General features: G+C 44.6%; 2 protein-coding genes across 3 annotated transcripts; one reads left to right on the top strand and one right to left on the bottom strand.

The window, feature by feature from the left end:
* Nucleotides 1–12,407: 12,407 nt before the first annotated feature.
* On the bottom strand, nucleotides 12,408–15,888 carry LOC129143370 (PRAME family member 2). Of its 2 annotated transcripts, XM_054679515.2 has the most exons (4): nucleotides 15,577–15,888; nucleotides 14,872–15,180; nucleotides 14,553–14,822; nucleotides 12,408–13,605 (listed from the first exon to the last, which is right to left on the bottom strand). In XM_054679515.2, exons 1-4 carry the CDS (start codon nucleotides 15,861–15,863, stop codon nucleotides 13,047–13,049), a joined length of 1,425 nt encoding a protein of 474 aa, XP_054535490.1. In that variant the 5' UTR covers nucleotides 15,864–15,888; the 3' UTR covers nucleotides 12,408–13,046. The 2 variants fall into 2 exon arrangements, with proteins under 2 accessions (XP_054535490.1, XP_054535492.1); XM_054679517.2 differs by lacking the exons at nucleotides 14,553–14,822; nucleotides 14,872–15,180; nucleotides 15,577–15,888 and adding an exon at nucleotides 14,077–14,342 and having other exon boundaries at nucleotides 12,411–13,605.
* A 1,570-nt stretch (nucleotides 15,889–17,458) lies between these two features.
* Nucleotides 17,459–18,618, top strand: LOC129143379 (heterogeneous nuclear ribonucleoprotein C-like 2). The gene has a single exon (XM_054679573.1). It carries the CDS (start codon nucleotides 17,474–17,476, stop codon nucleotides 18,353–18,355), a length of 882 nt encoding a protein of 293 aa, XP_054535548.1. The 5' UTR covers nucleotides 17,459–17,473; the 3' UTR covers nucleotides 18,356–18,618.
* Nucleotides 18,619–19,642: the final 1,024 nt, after the last annotated feature.

Below are 19,642 nucleotides of genomic sequence, written 5' to 3'. Positions count from 1 at the left end.
GCATCCACTGGGCTTTCTACTGTCTCCTTAGAAAAACGCAAAAGCTTTTTCTGGAATGTCTAATAGAATGAGTCTTTTCAGATTGCCTTCTTTCACTTGTACAATAACGTGCATTTAGGAATTTTTCATGTCTTTTTACAGCTTTATAATAGTTCACTGACTGGATGGATCAGTTTGCTTATCCAGTCACTAACCGAAGGGCAACTTGCTAGCTTCCAAGTTTTGGCGATTATGAATAAGTTGCTGTAAACATCCAGGTGTGGGTTTACTCACTTCATTAAATTTCCAGGAGCATGATTATGGAATTGTAGGGGTATGGTATGTTTTACAATGATTTCTTCTTTCTTGACAATCTCACTTGTGCAATATTGCTGCTAAAGGTCAGGAACTTTGTCTCCATCATCCTGTGTTCCCACTGCTGAGCATGGAACGTGGCACTTAGTAGCAAATGCTGTTGACCACGTGATGCATGGAAACGTTTATCATTGGTATAGTCACTAAATTGCTACCTTGGCGACATCAACATTAGCTCACTACCAATAATATAAATAAATTGGATTATGGGAAAAAATAGCCCTTGTGATACTGTGGATACTCCAGGTGCATCATGAACGTCCAGCAATTGACCAGGCACAGTGGCTCACATCTGTAATCCCAGCACTTTCAGAGACTGAGGTGGGTGGATCACTTCAGTCAGGAGTTCGAGACCACTCTGGCCAACATGATGAAACCCTGTCTCTATTAAAGATAAAAAATTAACTAGGGGGTTGAGCCAAGATGGCCAAATAGGAACAGCTCCAGTCTACAGCTCCCAGCATGAGCGATGCAGAAGACGGGTGATTTCTGCATTTCCAACTGAGGTACCAGTTTCTTCTCACTGGGGAGTGTCAGAAAGTGGGTGCAGGACAGTGGGTGCAGTGCACCGAGCATGAGCCAAAGCAGCGTGAGGCATTGCCTCTCCTGGGAAGTGCAAGGAGTCAGGGAATTCCCTTTCCTAGTCAAAGAAAGGGGTGACAGATGGCACCTGTAAAATCCGGTCACTCCCACCCTAATACTGCGCTTTTCCAACAGCCTTAGCAAATGGCACACCAGGAGGTTATATCCCGTGCCTGGCTCAAAAGGTCCTATGCCCACGGAGCCTCACTCATTGCTAGCACAGCAGTCTGAGATCAAACTGCAAGGTGGCAGCAAGCCTGAGGGAGGGGCGCCTGCCATTGCCGAGGCTTGAGTAGGTAAACAAAGCAGCCAGGAAGCTGGAACTGGGTGGAGCCCACTGCAGCTCAAGGAGGCCTGCCTGCCTCCGCAGACTCCATTTCTGGGGGCAGGGCATTGCCAAACAAAAGGCAGCAGAATCCTCTGTAGACTTAAATGTCCCTGTCTGACAGCTTTGAAGAGAATAGTGGTTCTCCCAGCACGCAGCTGGAGATCTGAGAATGGACAGACTGCCTCCTCAAGTGGGTCTGTGACCCCTAAGTAGCCTAACTGGGAGGCACCCACCAGCAGGGGCAGACTGACACCTCACATGGCCAGGTACTCCTCTGAGACAAAACTTCCACAGGAACGATCAGGCAGCAACATTTGCTGTTCACCAATATCCACTGTTCTGCAGCCTCTGCTGCTGATACCCAGGCAAACAGGTTCTGGAGTGGACCTCCAGCAAACTCCAACAGACCTGCAGTGAGGGTCCTGACTTTTAGAAGGAAAACTAACAAACAGAAAGGACATCCACACCAAAACCCAGTCTGTACATCAGCATCATCAAAGACCAAAGGTAGATAAAACCACAAAGATGGGGAAAAAACAGAGCAGAAAAATGGGAAACTCTAAAAATCAGAGTTCCTCTCCTCCTCCAAAGGAACGCAGCTCCTCACCAGCAATGGAACAAAGCTAGAGGGAGAAGGATTTTGATGAGTTGAGAGATGAAGGCTTCAGATGACCAAACTACTCTGAGCTAAAAGAGGAAGTTCGAACCCATGGCAAAGAAGTCAAAAACATTGAAAAAAAAATTAGATGAATGGCTAACTAAAATAACCAATGCAGAGAAGTCCTTGAAGGACCTGATGGAGCTGAAAACCATGGCATGAGAACTACGTGACAAATGTACAAGCCTCAGTAGCTGATTCAATCAACTGGAAGAAAGGGTATCAGTGAGGGAAGATCAAATGAATGAAATGAAGCGAGAAGAGAAGTTCAGAGATAAAAGAATAAGAGGAAATGAACAAAGCCTCCAAGAAATATGGGACTATGTGAAAAGACCAAATCTATGTCTGACTGCTGTACCTGAAAGTGATGGGGAGAATGGAACCAAGCTGGAAAACACTCTTCAGGATATTATCCAGCAGAACTTTCCCAATCTAGCAAGGCAGGCCAACATTCAAATTCAGGAAATACACAGAATGCCACAAAGATACTCGTTGAGAAGAGCAACTCCAAGACACATAATTGTCAGATTCACCAAAGTTGAAATGAAGGAAAAAATGTTAAGGGCAACCAGAGAGAAAGGTCGGGTTACCCACAAACGGAAGCCCATCAGACTAACAGCGGATCTCTCGGCAGAAACTCTACAAGCTAGAAGAGAGTGGGGGCCTATATTCAACATTCTTAAGAAAAGAATTTTCGACCCAGAATTTCATATGCAACCAAACTAAGCTTCATAAGTGAAGGAGAAATAAATTCCTTTACAGACAAGCAAATGCTGAGAGATTTTGTCACCACCAGGCCTGCCCTATAAGAGCTCCTGAAGGAAGCACTAAACACGGAAAGGAACAACAGGTACCAGCCACTTCAAAAACATGCCAAATTGGAAAGACCATCGATACTAGGAAGAAACTGCATCAACTAACGAGCAAAATAACCAGCTAACATCATAATGACAGGATCAAATTCACACATAACAATATTAACCTTAAATGTAAATGGGCTAAATGCTCCAATTAAAAGACACAGACTGGCAAGTTGGATAAGAGTCAAGACCCATCAGTGTGCTGTATTCAGGAAACCCACCTCACATGCAGAGACACACATAGGCTCAAAATAAAGGGATGGAGGAAGATCTTTCAAGCAAATGGACAACACAAAAAGACAGGAGTTGCCATCCTAGTCTCGGATAAAACAGACTTCAAACCAACAAAGATCAAAAGAGACAAAGAAGGCCATTACATCATGGTAAAGGGATCAATTCAACAAGAAGAGCTAACTATCCTAAATATAGATGCACCCAATACAGGAGCACCCAGATTCATAAAGCAAGTCCTTAGAGACCTACAAAGAGACTTAGACTCCCACACAATAATAATGGGAGACTTCAACACCCCACTGTCAACATTAGACACATCAATGAGACAGAAAGTTAACAAGGATATACAGGAATTGAACTCAGCTCTGCGCCAAGCGGACCTAATAGACATCTACAGAACTCACCATCCAAAATCAACGGAATATACATTCTTCTCAGCACCACACTGCACTTATTCCAAAAATTGACCACATAGTTGGAAGTAAAGCACACCTCAGTAAATGTAAGAGAACAGAAATTAAAACAAACTGTCTCTCAGACCACAGTGCAATCAAACTAGAACTCAGGATTAAGAAACTCACTCAGTGTGTGATGTTCCCTTTCCTGTGTCCATGTGTTCTCATTGTTCAATTCCCAGCTATGAGTGAGAACATGCAGTGTTTGTTTTTTTGTGCTTGTGATAGTTTGCTGAGAATGATGGTTTCCAGCTTCATCCATGTCCCTACAAAGGACATGAACTCATCATTTTTTATGGCTGCATAGGTTACCATTAGGAGGTATACCTAAGGCTAAATGACCAGTTAATGTGTGCAGCACACCAACATGGCACACGTATACATATGTAACAAACCTGCACGTCGTTCACATGTACCCTAAAACTTAAAGCATAATAATAATAATAAAAGAAACTCACTCAAAACCGCTCAACTACATGCAAATTGAACAACCTGCTCCTGAATGACTACTGGGTACATAACGAAATGAAGACAGAAATAAAGACACTCTTTGAAACCAATGAGAAAAAAGACACAACATACCAGAATCTCTGGGACACATTCAAAGCAGTGTGTAGAGGGAAATTTATAGCACTAAATGCCCACAAGAGAAAGCAGGAAAGATCTAAAATTGACAACCTAACATCACAATTAAAAGAACTAGAGAAGCAAGAGCAAACATATTCAAAAGCTAGCAGAAAGCAAGAAATAGCTAAGATCAGAGCAGACCCGAAGGAAATAGAGACACAAAAACCCCTTCAAAAAATCAATGAATCCAGGAGCTGGTTTTTTGAAAAGATCAACAAAATTGATAGACTGCTAGCAAGACTAATAAAGAAGAAAAGATAGAAGAATCAAATAGACGCAATAAAAAATGATAAAGGGCATATCACCACGGATCCCACAGAAATACAAACTACCATCAGAGAATACTATAAACACCTCTATGCAAATAAACTAGAAAATCTAGAAGAAATGGATAAATTCCTCAACACATACACCCTCCCGAGAATAAACCAGGAAGAAGGTGAATCTCTGAATAGACCAATAACAGGCTCTGAAATTGAGGAAATAATTTAGAGCTTACCAACGAAAAAAAAGTCCAGTACCAGATGGATTCAGAGTCGAATTCTACCAGAGGTACAAGGAGGAGCTGGTACCATTCCTTCTGAAACTATTCCACTTAATAGAAAAAGAGGGAAACCTCCCTAACTCATTTTATGAGGACAGCATCATCCTGACACCAAAGCCTCGCAGAGACACAACAAAAAAAGAGAATTTTAGACCAATATCCCTGATGAACATCGATGCAAAAATCCTCAATAAAATACTGGCAAACCAAATCCAGCAGCACATCAAAAAGCTTATCCACCAATATCAAGTCGGCTTCATCCCTGATACGCAAGGCTGGTTCCACTTACGCAAATCAATAAACGTAATCCATCACATAAACAGAACCAATGACAAAAACCACATGATTATTTCAATATGTGCAGAAAAGGCCTTCGATAAAATTCAACACCCTTTCAGGCTAAAAACTCTAGATAAACTAGGTATTGATGGAACATATGTAAAAATAATAAGAGCCATTTATGACCAAACCACAGCCAATATCATACTGAATGGGCAAAAGCTAGAAGCATTCCCTTTGAAAACCAGCACAATGCATGGATGCCCTCTCTCACCACTCCTATTCAACATAGTATTGGAAGTTCTGGCCAGGGCAATCAGGCAAGAGAAAGAAATAAAAAGTATTCAAATAGGAAGAGAGGAAGTCAAATTGTCTCTGTTTGCAGATGACATGATTGTATATTTAGAAAACCCCATCGTCTCAGCCCAAAATCTCCTAAAGCTGATAAGCAACTTCAACAAAGTCTCAGGATACAAAATCAATGTGCAAAAATCAAAATCATTCCTATACATCAACAATAGACAAACGGGGAGCCAATCATGAGTGAACTCCCATTCACAATTGCTAAAAGAAAATAAAATACATAGGAATACAACTTACAAGGGATGTGAAGGACCTCTTCAAGGAGAACTACAAACCACTGCTTAAGGAAATAAGAGAGGACACTAACACATGGAAAAACATTCCATGCTCATGGGTCTGAAGAATCAATATCATGAAAATGGCCATACTGCCCAAAGTAATTTATAGATTCAATGCTATCCCCATCAAGCTCTAATGGAGTTTCTTCACAGAATTAGAAAAAACTACTTAAAACTTCATATGGAAGCAAAAAGGAACCTGTATACACAACACAATCCTAAGCAAAAAGAACAAAGCTGGAGGCATCACGCTACCTGACTTCAAACTATACGACAAGGCTACAGTAACCAAAACAACATGGTACAGTTATCAAAACAGATGTGTAGACCAATGGAACAGAACAGAGGCCTCAGAAATAATGCCACACATCTACAACCATCTGATCCTTGACAAACCTGACAAAAACAACCAATGGGGAAAGGATTCCCTATTTAATAAACGGTGTTGGGAAAACTGGCTAGCCATATGCAGAAAACTGAAACTGAACCCCTTCCTTTCACCTTATACAAAAATTAACTCAAGATGGATTAAAGATTTAAATGTAAGACCTAAAGCCATAAAAAACCCTAGCAGAAAACCTAGGTGATACCATTCAGGACATAGGCATGGGCAAAGACTTCATGGCTAAAACACTAAAACCAATGGCAACAAAAGCCAAAATTGACAAATGGGATCTAATTACAATAAAGAGCTTTTGCACAGCAAAAGAAACTATCATCAGAGTCAACAGGCAACCTATAGAATGGGAAAATTTTTTGCAATCTATCCATCAGACAAATGGCTAATATCCAGAATCTACAAGGAACTTAAGCAAATTTACAAGAAAAAAACAAACAACCCTGTCAAAAAGTGGGTGAAGGATACTAACAGACAACTCTCCAAAAAAACCATTTATCCAGCCAACAAACATATGAAAAAATGTTCATCACCACTGGTCATTTGATTTGCATTTCTCTAATGCAAATCAAAACCACAGTGAGATACCATCTCAGGCCAGTTAGAATGGTGATCATTAAAAAGTCAGGAAACAACATATGCTGGAAAGGATGTGGAGAAATAGGAATGCTTTGACACTGTTGGTGGGAGTGTAAATTAGTTCAACCATTGTGGAAGACAGTGTGGCAATTCCTCAAGGATCTAGAACCAGAAATACCATTTGATCCAGCAATCCCTTTACTGGGTATATATCCAAAGGATTATAAATCCTTCTACTATAAAGACACATGCACAAGTATGTTTATTGCAGCACTATTCACAACAGCAAAGACTTGGAACCAACCCAAATGCCCATCAATGATAGACTGGATAAAGCAAATGTGGCACATATACATCATGGAATACTATGCAATCATAAAAAATAAGTTCATTTCCTTTGCAGGGACATGGATGAAGCTAGTAACCATCATTCTCAGCAAACTAACACAGGAACAGTAAACCAAAACACCACATAAGTGGGAGTTGAACAATGAGAACTCATGGTCACAGATAGGGGAACATTACACATCAGGGCCTCTCGGGGTGTGGAGGGCTAGGAGAGGGGTAGCATTAGGAGAAATACCTAATGTAGATGACGGGTTGATGGGCGCAGCAAACCACCATGGCATGTGTATACGTATGTAACAAAACTGCACATTCTGCACATGTACCACAGAACTTAAAGTGGAAAGAAGAAAGAAAGAAAGAAAGAAAGAAAGAAAGAAAGAAAGAAAGAAAGAAAGAAAGAAAGAAAGAAAGAAAGAAAGAAAACGACAAGACAGTGGAGGGGAGGGGAGAGGAGAGGAGGTGAAGGGAAGGGAAGGGAAGGGAGAAGAAAAGAAATACCCATAAAATAGGAAAGCGGGCTGGTCACAGGAGAAGCATGAAAATATCAAGCAGTGATTTCATACAGCAGCAAGAAAAGAGCTTGTAAAATTAGCTGCAAGAATAAGGATAAGCCTTGACCAATAAGATCCGAACAAGCAGGAAGGGGCTATGCTGGCTGACACTGAATTGGTCAGACATGGCACTGGGTTTGACCCTTGCCCTACCCCAGGCCTAATTATACACCTATTATGACAGTAAGTCACACACCAGCGCCAGGACGGTTCTGAGAATGCCCATATTTAGTATAAAAATAGTTAACACCTAGCCAGGTGCAGTGGCTCATGCCTGTAATCCCAACATTTTGGGAACCTGAGGCAGGCGGATCACCTGGTGTCGGGAGTTTGAGACCACCCTGACCAACATGGAGAAATCTCGTCTCTACTAAAAATACAAAATTAGCCGAGTGTGGTGGTGCATGTCTGTAACCCCAGCTACTCCAGAAGCTGAGGCAGGAGTATTGCTTGAACCCGGGAGGCGGAGGTTGCAGTGAGCCAAGATCGCGCCATTGCACTCCAGCCTGGGCAACAAGAGCGAAACTCCATCTCTAAACGTAAATAAATAAATAAATAAATAGGTGACACCTCAGTTCTAAGGAAACTTCACCATTTTTTCTTAAAATCCTAATGATTATTTCAACCTCTCCTTAGAAATCCTATAAAATTAGAAACCCAAACTCTCTTGTACCTGACTCGCTCTCCTGAATAAGCCCACTCTTGAGTGTGTTCCTTTGCTTTGCAATAGACACTTCTTGCCTTTTGCTTCATTCTGCCTACTTCCTAAACTCTTTCTTGCAGCGGTGACAAGAATGTGGACACTGGTTGGTGATTGAGTCCCTGGGCACCTGGAGACGACCTAAGAACTATGGCAATAGTCAGTCTAAAAATCACACAGGATATCCCAATTCACTCTCTGGTTTTCTTGGGGGAAAAATCCAGTAACTTTGGCCCCATATCCCCAAGGGGCATCACTCAGCACAAACTGAGAAGCAGCAGTCCTACCGCTGGGTTGTAAGTATGTGGCTTTATTCCGGGGTTCTCTATTCCATTCCATTGGTCTATGTCTCCACCTTCATACTGGCACCACGCAGTTTTGCTTACTATTGCCTTACTGTATAAATTGAAGTCAGGTAATGTGATGCCTCCATATTTGTTCATTTTGCTTAGGATTGCTTTGGCTCTTCAGCCTCTTTTTCATCTCCATATGAATCTTAGGATTCTTTTTTTAATCTTGTGAAAATGGTGTTTGTATTTTGGTGTATGAAATTTTTAGACTGACGTTTTTAGATTGATGTTTGATGTTTGCAGTTTTTAGATTGCTTTGGGCAGTGTGGTCATTTTCACAATATTGTGTCTGTCAATCCATGAGCATGGGATGTTTTTCTACTTTTTTGTTGTCTATGATTTTTTTCAGCAGTGTCTTGTAGTTCATCTGATAGAGATCCTTTACCTAATGGTTAAGTGTATTCCTAGGTTGTTTTTGTTATTGTCACTGTTTTTGTTGTTGTTTTGCAACTATTGTGAAGGGATGGAGTTCTTGAATTGATTCTCAGCTTGCTTGTTGTTGGTATCAAACAGTGGTACTGATTTGTACATATTCATTTTGTACCTGAGATTTAAGTGAATTCACTTATCGCATCTACGAGTCTTGGTGGAATCTTTCCAGTTTTCTAAGCACATATGATCACATCATTGGCAAACACAGGTAGTTTCACTTCCTTCTTTCCAATTTAATTATACTTTGTTCCTTTTGCTTACCAGATTGCTCTGACAAAAATTTTCAGTCCTATGTTGATTACAAGTGGATAAAGTGAGCATTTTTGTCTGCTTATAGTTCCTAGCAGGAATACTTTCAACGTTTCTTCATTCAATATGATGTTGCATGTGGATTTGTCATTTTTGGCTTCTATTATTTTGATGTATGTTCTTTCTAGGCATAGTTTGTGTAAGCGTAGTCTATTATTTTACAAGCTCAGATTTGTATTCTGTTTTACCTGAGTGCATTGTGAGATTTGGCATCTATTTTACCTGATATAAGTACAGCTACTCTTGCTGTTTTTGGTTTCCAGTTGCATGGAATATCTTATTCTACCCCTTCACTTTCCATCTACATGTATGCTTATAGGTGAATTGAGTTTCTGGAAAACAGCCTATAGTAGGGTCGTATTTTTTTACTCATTCAAAGACCCTATGCCTTTCACTTGCAGAATTGAGATAAATTATATTCATTGTTTTTATTGATAAAGGCTTAGTGCTCCCATTTCATTTCTTGTTTTTTGGTTGTTTAGAGACTTCTCTCTTCCATCCTTTTCTTATTGTCTTTCTTTGTGTTTAAGTAATTTTCTCTTCTGGAATCCTTGGAATGTGACTCTTCTGGCCAGAAACCTCTGTGGCTGGGGGCACCTTTGCCAGAGTTTTGATGGGGTTCACTGGGTTCGTTCTGCCCGTGCAGCCTGGTAGACTATGCTTGACTCATGTTTTAGGCCTGGAGCACATGCCTATTAAGGGCGGGTCAGGGCTGGAGTGGTGAGGGGTGTGTGAGTGAGCAGGGGGTCTGGCCACTTTGGACGGTCACCGGCTGCTGCTGCTGCAGCAGTGGGATGGGCAGCTCCAGGTGCCAGCATGGGTGCCAGATTTCTTCAAGGCTGCAAATGAATCAGGCACAGCACAAACAGCTTCCATGGTTGTCACTGGAATACACAGTGACACCAACACTGAAAGCTTGGAAATGCCAGGAACTGCAGAACCCCCAAAAGGGAGTCACAGCCCTGGCTCAGGAAGCTCCCACATCTGGGCTCCTGGAAGAGTAGTCGCTCTTCTCTTTTTCTCTTCACCTACAATTTGGTGAGCAAGGGGCATGTTTCAGCTTTATTTGTGTTATTGCTCTTTTACCCCACCATTAGGCGGGTCTCAAGTTTTTGTCCTGTGACCAGGAAGAGTGAAATATGCAGGCAAGTGGAGGGTGAGTGAGATAAAGAGGAGCTTTACTGAGCAATAGAATAGCTCAGAGACCCACAGTGGGTAACTTCTTTCTACAGCCAGGGCGTCCTGATGAGTGTTTAGCTCTGAGCAGAGAGGAGGCCCTGGGGTGCGTGACCCCTCCCTCCTGGCAGGTTATTCGATCATCACCACAGCTCTCAGTAGAGAGGAGACCCTGGAGTGGGTTGCTGCTCTCTGCAGGAAAGTCATCTCATCATCTCTACAGCTCTCAGCAGAGAAAAGGACCCGGAGTGGGTTGCTTGTCTCTACAGGAAAATCATCCCAACAGTGGGTAGTTCCTCTCTGCCACTGGTCTTCCTAATGTTCTCCCTGAGTCTGGGGTTTTTTTGACATCAGACAGGAGAAAGTACGCACTCATTGGGTCATAGGTGGCCATGAGCAGGCACAGAAAAGGCAACACATGTTCCCACTCTGGTCCATAGGACTGGTGGCCCAGCCCACGGGCTTCAGGCCCTCCTTGATCAGAAGGTGGAGCTTCACCAGTGACCCTCACCTTCCTGTCCAGGATTCTGTCTGCCTCCCACCACCAACCATGGAGTCCAGGTCACTTGTACCAAGGAGCATCCAAAGACCAGTGCTGATCAGTCCGCAACACCCCTCAGCCTCCCTCCTACACTCATCAAGGCCCAAAGTCCAGAGGGTTCAAGACAGCAGTGGGATGGTGCATCAGCACTGACCCGAGTGTGCACAGACCCGCCTGGGCTGTGACAGCATCTGGGCTTGACCACAACCACACTCCAAAATTAGAGCAGGTGCCATGAGAGATGAGGCAGTGAGAGCGGACACCCCCAAGCTGCAGGAGAAGGGGGGATCTCCTGGACCCTCGAGAGTACTGGGGGACCTCATTTGGTAACTGTGACCTGGACAGCTTCAGTTGCATCTTTGGAGCTACTGCCCTGCCAACTCAGGAGGACCAGGACTCCCTCTTGTCCCAGGCTCCCATCAGCTCTGAAGTGTACGCAGCCTTGGCTGTGCCCTTTCTCTGTGTTTCCCTGCAGAAGTGACAGGTGAGAAGCAGGTACACAGCAGCTCTGGCCAACCCCGCACAAACAAACCCAATGCTCCTGGGTGTGGTTTAACCAGCCCCAACTGCACTATCATCCAGGAGCTTGCAGGCTAACAGCAGGCAGTGAGCAGTGAAGTAGAGGCTGTGGTGGAGACTCCAGACCTGGGACAAGGTTCCATTTTGCCATGAGAGGGTGTGGGTGGCACAGCTGGCTGCCTCAGGGAAATGGAGCACAGGCCTGCCTCATGACCCAGTCAACGGGGGTGCCTCCAGGAGTGGTTCATGGTTCCCAGGCCCAGCAATCGGGCTGGTCACCCCTATGGGGGGCGGATCTCGGAAACACAGCATGGGGTGGATCTGCATAGAACCTCCCTTCAAGACCTGGGAGCTTGACACTGTTAGCAGGATGGGCACAGTGGCCAGATAGCTGGCCAGGTCCTTGAAACAGGTGCCATTTCTGCTTCTCACCCTGGCCCCCTAATGGATGGCCCCAGCTATGCCTTCTGGGCCTGGCATCCGCACATCTTGTGCGAGCGTGGCACCACCCCATTCCTATCTTCTCCTTGGGGCCCCTCTCTGCCCGTCCCTTCGCGCCTGACCGAGCTGCTCCCCTTGGGCAAAAAAGTAAGAAAAAAACTGATGACTGAAGAGAAGTAAAGAATGGGTGGAGATCATCTGTATGCCTGTTTTCCCAGCGCTTTGGGAGGCCAAGGTCAGTGGATCACTCAAAGCCAGGATCTTGAGACCAGGCTGATCAACATGGAAAAACCCCATCTCTATTAAAAATACAAAAATCAGCCAGTCTTGGTGGAACGTGCCTGCAGTCCCAGCTATTTGAGTGGTTGAGGCACAAGAATCACTTGAGCCCTGAAGGAAAGGATTGCAATGAGCCCAGATTGCACCACTGCACTCCAGCCTAAATGACAAACTGAGATATTGTCTCCAAAACAAAACAAAGAACAAGAATGGGTGGGAAATACTTAAAATGATCAAATTTTATTTGGTTGCTTTGATGTTCTACAGCTGAAACTCAATCACAGACAAAGTAGTATTTCATTCTTTTTCCATCAGTAACTCAATAACTAGATATTTCTGGTGGATAAATTGCTACAACAGGTTAAAAGTTTTCATTCAGGTGCTCTTTATTTCTGATATTCCTTGGTAACCATCCTTGCAGGGATAACATTCTCATCACTGTAGAACTTTAGCTTCTCTTTCCGACTCTGTAGGACACGGGTCCCTGAAGTTCTCATTCATGTCACCTCAATATTTTCCTCCAGCCTTGCCCCCTGCTGTTATGTTTTTTTCCCTCACACTGAGCACTTCCCTGTGCTTCCTTTAAGTTGCATGTGGCCTGGACACAGTCACTCATGCCAGTAATCCCAGCACTTTAGGAAGCTGAGGCAGGAGGATCCCATAAGCCCAGCGGAGGCAGGAGGATCCCAGAGCAACACAGAGAAACCCTGTCTCAAATTGTCTTTAATAAAAATTTTGGAATTATTAAAAAATGAAATAAATAAGAAAAGAGAAAAATAGTTTGCACCTACATAGTAGATTTTAGTGTCCAAGTGCCTGGAAGAGAACTTTGGATTTCTCTACCCCACTGGGCACGCCTTCCCTAGCAGCAAAGATGGAGCTCCAGTTCCTCAGACGGTGATGAGCCACAGGAAGGGCAGGGGGTGGGGCCAATGAAGATCCTCTTGGGCTGCCTGACTTCCCTCAGTGTACACATCAGCTCAGCCCGAAGTGGGGTGAAGATCTCCCAAATGACACGAACCAAGGAATTCAAACTCTCCTCAGGGGCAGGATATGTCTCCAGGCTTAACTTGCTCAGCCCACGGGTGTGGCACAACAGGTCCTTCAGGGCGTCAATAGACATGCAATTTCTGCCAAAGTAGAAGGTGGTGAGCTGGGAGCAGTGGCTCAGGCCAGGCAGGACGGCACTGAGTTGGGAGTAGTGGATCTGACAGCCCTCCAACACGAGGGTCTCAAGAGAGGCAGCAATTTTCTCTAGCAGAGCTCCTAGGGGTTCAAGACTGATGCGGAACAGCAGCACGTAGCTGAGATTCAGATGCTTTAGGTAACCGAGGCTTGGGAACTGGGAGAGACACTTCACATCCTCTTCCAATAGGTTGCCACAAGTTAATTCCAAGTTCTCCAAGGGGTTCTGGAGGCACCTGTGGAGATCAAGAAGTTAGTTCTGGGCAATGGTACCAGTTAGATGAAGGTAGTGGGGAATAACCTCAAGGAAAATACCTGCTTCAAGCAAACACAAGTTTGTTGCCACCATCTGATGATGGTCCTCATGCAAGTTGCTGCATCATGAGGACCCTGATCGTTCAGGGGCTCTCCCATTTTAGACTCAGCCCTTTCACCATGGCTTGTGTGATTGGCTCAAGGCCATGAAATCTCTAAAGCCTTTTTTTTTCATCTTTTAGCAGAAAACTTCATCTCTGGGCCACAGGTACCCGGTGGGAGATGTGCACAAAGAACTCAACTGAGCAAGGTCTAGGGACATCAGCTAGGGCTACATGTCAGCAGGGGCTCCCTGACATGCCTGCATCTGCAAACCAACTGTCACTTTTTACCACTCTCATGCCTACTCCCTCACCTCCATCCCCGAAGCACACATTTCCCATGTCAATTACCTTTCCTGGAGTTCAAAACAACCTTTTACAAACAGGGAATTAGAGACAGGATCCTTCGTGATCACTAAGCTGGTGAGGACAGACCTTCTATTGTGAAATGGACAGGTTTGATGTGCTTTCCCTCCTTTCATACCCTCCTCTATTATCTCTTTGACATCATATCAACTTGAAACACACTTTGTAACAGGAAATTCACACGTGCACCCCCAATAGAGCTGAAACCCCCACTAACTAGCTTGTACATGATGTCCCTCTCTAGCTTCTACCCCAGGTGACCCCTCTGCCCTTATTGCAGTGATCCTGTGATAGCCACTCCAGGACATGGAACACTGAATGGGACAATGTGTTGACATTCTGGTGTCCCCTTCACTGTGACGTTGCCACTGGCTGGCACACAGTACATGCCTTCTAGTGTTTGCTGTAACAGAACAAGTCTGTGCTGTGGTCTGCATACAAAGTGCACAATCCTTTCTCACCTGATCAGCTGTTCCAGGTGCCCACTGAAGAAGGTGATCAATTTTATTTTAAGCAACTGGAGGTGTTCCAGCCTGAGGAACACAGAGCTGAATTTGGCGACTAACCATCCCTGGAGTTCATTATCTGACGTGTAATGATGGCACCTGGAGAAAACAAGTTTGCCAAGAGTCTTCATCTCCTTCAGGTAACAACGAAGCTTTCTTATCAGATGTGGCCAGCACGTGTTGTGAATTTCTAGCTCCTCAATACTATTCAGGTATATTATTTTCTTTTTTTTATTATACTTTAAGTTTTAGGGTACATGTGCACATTATTTTCAATGACTTTCTGAGATATTTAATTGACATTAGATAATTGACCAGCTTACTACAGCACAGGTGTACTAAACTTCTCCTTTGGTAAACCCACTGAAAGAGGTATCTCAGGCATTCATCCTGGGGTATTTCCTTGAGGCAGATGTCTATGAACACCTTTAAGGGCTGGTGCTCTCCCATCCTTGGACAGTCCTCTGCTGTCTGCCTCTTACTCATGGTCTCTGGGAAGCAGGACAGGGCCCAGGCTCCAGGCCATATGGCCCAGAAATTCTCGTCAACATCCCGCAAATCCAGCACTTGAAGTTTCCACCTCCTGTGGGTAAAGTAAGGGAGAGTCGCAGAATTTAGAAGGACCCATCCCTGACCTTTGCTTTCATTCTCATCCCATAAATCAGCTGCTCCTGTCCTCAGTGCTCCCTGTTCTCTTTGTCTTTTCTCAATCCCTTTTCCCTTTGGATTCTGACTGGTCCCCACTTCTATTCCCTTTACCTTCCCCTGAGTAAAAGCCGGTTTCTGTTCCCACAGTGGACCCTGTATGGTGAGCAGTCCTTTCTCTGAGGATCTGGACAATGGCCAAAGCCTCCCTGAGCTTCCTCGCCAACACCATCAGAAGACTCTGGGCCACACTTGGGTTACTTCTCTGCCTGACCCTGCTGTTCTTTCCCTGGACACCTAAGCCCTATCTATCAGCCCTCCTGGGTCACCTCACCTGGGGCGATCCTTCTGTGTAAGCAGCATATGAAGCCCTTCCAGCAATGCTTTCAACGGCTCCAGATGAAGCGTCTTCATCAGCGATCCCAGAGGGAGGCATGTGAAAGGCCAGGCCTGCACCATCACCATCAGAGTCTGGAAGTGTCTCCTGCTGAAGGCCTCCATGAAGAGTGGGAGATAGAGCACCCTGGGCAGCTCCTCCATAGCAGAGATGGCCAAGGCCTGGTCTCTTAGCAGGCTCTGCCCTGCCAGCTCCAGGAGTCTCGGTGGGGCCTGGATGCTCATCCTGATGGATCTTCAAGAAAAATCTCTAGAAGACAAATCCAGGGAAAATGTATCACTCTCAGGGCAAACACAATCACCTCATCTTCCCCTAGGACCAATATCATTGCTCTGGTAGAGGTAGAAAAATTACCACTTTACCCCAATTCCACTGTGCTTGGTGGCCTCACATCTATACTTCTGCTTCTGCTGGCACCAGGAAGAATATCTTCCAAACACCAAGGAGGGAGGGGTCAAAGAGACCATTGACCCATTAATTTTCATCCTTCGCTCCACTGAATCCCAGAACCACTGGACAGTGCCACTGAGGATCCTGAAATCCAAGCTCTACCTCTTTGAGGAAAAATTTCTTGTCACTTACCACCCTAAAGCATTCAGAATGAGTGTCCCGTGGGCCCAGACAGCCTCCATTCTCAGTTTACACCATGAACATGCTGGGGGAACACTAAAGGGATTCCCTAAAATCGATGCCATTATTTTTTATTTTGAAAATTTTCTACCAGAAATGGACCAGGTGCTGTGGCTCATGTCTGTAATCCCAACACTGCTGGACACCAAGGCAGGCAGATCACTTGAGGTCAGGAGTTCAAGAACAGCCTGGCCTACATAATGAAACCATGTCTCTACTAAATATACAAAAATTAAGAATCATTTGACTCCAGAAGGCAGAGGTTGCAGTGAGCCGACATCGTACCACTGCACTCCAGCCTGGGTGACAGAGTTGGACTCTGACTCAAAAATAAACAAATTGATAAATTAATTAATTTAAATATTAGCCAGATGTGGTCATGCATGACTGTAATCCTAGCTACTCTGGAGGCAGAGGAAGGAGAATCACTTGAAGCCCAGAGGCAGAGTTTCCAGGGAGCCCAGCTCAGGGCCCTGCACTCCAGTCTGGGTGACACACTCAGAGTACATCGCAGAGAAAAACAAACTAATTCACTGGAACTGTAAAAGTGGTGTGATGGTATTCCACAGCATTTGGAAGGTATGTATAGAAATGCTAACTGTAGCTGGGCGCGGTGGCTCACTCCTGTAATCCCAGCACTTTGGGAGTCTGAGGTGGGCAGATCTCCTGAGGTCAGGAGTTTGAGTCCAGCATGGCCAACATGACAAAACCCCGTGTCTACTAAAAATACAAAAATTAGCTGGGCATGGTGGTGAGTGCCTGTAATCCAAGCTACTCAGGAGGCTGAAGCAGGAGAATCACATGTAACTAGGAGGCAGAAATTTCAGTGAGCCAAACCACACCATGGCACTCCAGCCTGGGCAACAATAGGGAAACTCCATCTCAAAAAGAAAATTAACCAGAAACTGTAAAAGTGCTACCACGCTATTCTAGAGCACTGTTTCAAGCTTCGATTTTTTTTCTAAATGCAATTTTGTCTTTATTTCAAAAAGGTTGATTGTGCTTTTCTTTACGTCATTTCAGAATTCTTGTTGGGAGCCATTTTGTGACGAGAGGAAGACTGAGCTGTTGTGGCCACATTTCTGGCCTCGAGCCACAGTCAGCTTCTCCACGTAGAACCCGGCAGTAGGAGACTTAGAATCGAATCTCTTCTCCCTCCCTCCTCCTGTTTTTGGCTTTTTGAGAAACCTTATCATCCAACACAATGGCCAGCAACATTACCAACAAGATGGATCCTCACTCCATGAACTCCCGTGTGTTCATTGGGAATCTCAACGCTCTTGTTGTCAAGAAATCGGATGTGGAGGTGATCTTTTCCAAGTATGGCAAAATTGCGGGCTGCTCTGTTCATAAGGGCTTTGCCTTCGTTCAATATGATAAGGAGAAAAATGCCCGGGCTGCTGTAGCAGGAGAGGATGGCAGAATGATTGCTGACCAGGTTGTAGATATTAACCTGGCTGCAGAGCCAAAAGCGAATCGAGGAAACGCAGGTGTGAAACGATCAGCAGCGGAGATGTACGGCTCCTCTTTTGACTTGGACTATGGCTTTCAACGGCATTATTATGATGGGATGTACAGTTTCCCAGCACGTGTACCTCCTCCTCCTCCCATTGCTCTGGCTGTAGCGCCCTCGAAACGTCAGTGTGTATCAGGAAATACCTCACGAAGGGGCAAAAGTGGCTTCAATTCTAAGAATGGAAAGCGGGGATCTTCCAAGTCTGCAAAGCTGAAAGGAGATGACCTTCAGGCCATTAAGCAGGAGTTGACCCAGATAAAACAGAAAGTGGATTCTCTCCTGGAAAACCTGGAAAAAATTGAAAAGGAACAGAGCAAACAAGAGGTAGAGGTGAAAAATGCTAAGTCAGAAGAGGAGCAGAGCAGTAGCTCCATGAAGAACGATGAGACTCATGTGAAGATGGAGTCTGAGGGGGGTGCAGAAGACTCTGCTGAGGAGGGGGACCCACTGGATGATGATGATAATGAAGATCAGGGGGACAACAAGCTGGAGTTGATCAACAATAATGAAAAAGAGGCTGAGGAAGGAGAGGATAACAGAGACAGCACCAATGGCCAGGATGACTCTTAAGCACATAGTGGGGTTGAGAAATCTTATCCCATTGTTTCTTTACCTAGGAGCTTGTCTAACAACAAATTTTTCACCAGATCCTCTCCCTTAGTATCTTCAGCACATGCTTACTGTTCTCCCCATCCTTGTCCTTCCCACATTCATTAATTCATATTGCCCTGCGCCTAGTCCCATTTTCACTTCCCTTGACACCCCTAGTAGTTTTCCTAAGTCTTACCCTGTAATTTTTGCTTTTAATTTTGACACCTCTTTACGACTTAACAGTAAAAAGGACGTATGGTTTTTATCAACTGTCTCCAAAATAATTTCTTTTTTTGCAGGGAATACGGTTCTTTTCTTTCATACATAAGTTCAGTAGTTGCTTCCCTAACTGCAAAGGCAATCTCATTGAGTTGAGTAGCTCCTGATAGCAGCTTGGAGTTAGAAGTATGTGTGTTACACCCCATATTAGTGTGCTGTGTGGGGCAGTTCAACAAAAATCTAACAATGTATTTTTGTGAATGAGAGTTGGCAGGCATGTCAAATGCATCCTCAGAAACATAATTGGTGTTATAGTCTTCAAATGTGTTTTCTAAAGTTGATACTGTGGGTTCTTTTTGTGAACAGCTTGATGTTTGGGACCTTTTCTCTCAAAATAAACAAGTCCTTATTAAACCAGCAATTTAAAGAAAAAAAATTCTTGGTGGGAGCAGTGACCCATGCCTGTAACTACGACACTTTGGGAGGCCAAGGCGGGAGGATCATTTGAGCCCAGGGGTTCGAGACCAACCTGGGCAACATGGCAAAACCCTATCTCTACAAAACATTTGTTTTGAGGGGCGGGGTGGAGGCTCACTCTGTTACCCAGGCTGGAATGGAGTGGCACAATCTCAGCTCACTCCAACCTCTGCCTCCCAGGCTCAAGCTATTCTCATGCCTCAGCCTGCTGAGTAGCTGGGATTATAGCCACCCACCACCATGAGCAGCTCATTTTCATATTTTTGATAGAGATGGCAGTTCACCATGTTGGCCAGGCTGGTCTCAAACTCCTAACCTCAAGTGATCCACCTGCTTTGGCCTCCCAAAGGGCTGGGATTACACCAGTGAGCCACCAATGCCCTGCCTCTTTTTTAAAAAATGAGATGGGCATGGTTGAAGGGGAGCAGCCTCTCCATACCTGTGGGTATATCGCATCAGGTGGGACGACAGACTGTGAAAAGAAATAAGACACAGAGACAAAGTATGGAGAAAGAACAGGGGGCCCAGGGGACCGGCGCTCAGCATAAAACGTGAGCAAAGGAATCTGTG

The sequence above is a fragment of the Pan troglodytes genome, chromosome 1 (genome assembly GCF_028858775.2).
Source record: "Pan troglodytes isolate AG18354 chromosome 1, NHGRI_mPanTro3-v2.0_pri, whole genome shotgun sequence".
Classification (NCBI taxonomy): domain Eukaryota; kingdom Metazoa; phylum Chordata; class Mammalia; order Primates; family Hominidae; genus Pan; species Pan troglodytes.
This window is presented reverse-complemented; position numbering and strand designations above follow the sequence as displayed.

What these genes read in the sequence shown, in the direction of transcription:
- LOC129143370 (XM_054679515.2), bottom strand. Translation starts at nt 15,863, where the DNA reads ATGAGCATCCAGGCCCCACCGAGACTCCTGGAGCTGGCAGGGCAGAGC. An exon ending in ACACAGAAGGATCGCCCCAG is followed by an intron (nt 15,181 to 15,576) that starts GTGAGGTGACCC and finishes CTTTACCCACAG; the next exon opens with GAGGTGGAAACTTCAAGTGC. An exon ending in CACCTGGAACAGCTGATCAG is followed by an intron (nt 13,606 to 14,552) that starts GTGAGAAAGGAT and finishes TGATCTCCACAG; the next exon opens with GTGCCTCCAGAACCCCTTGG.
- LOC129143379 (XM_054679573.1), top strand. Translation starts at nt 17,474, where the DNA reads ATGGCCAGCAACATTACCAACAAGATGGATCCTCACTCCATGAACTCC.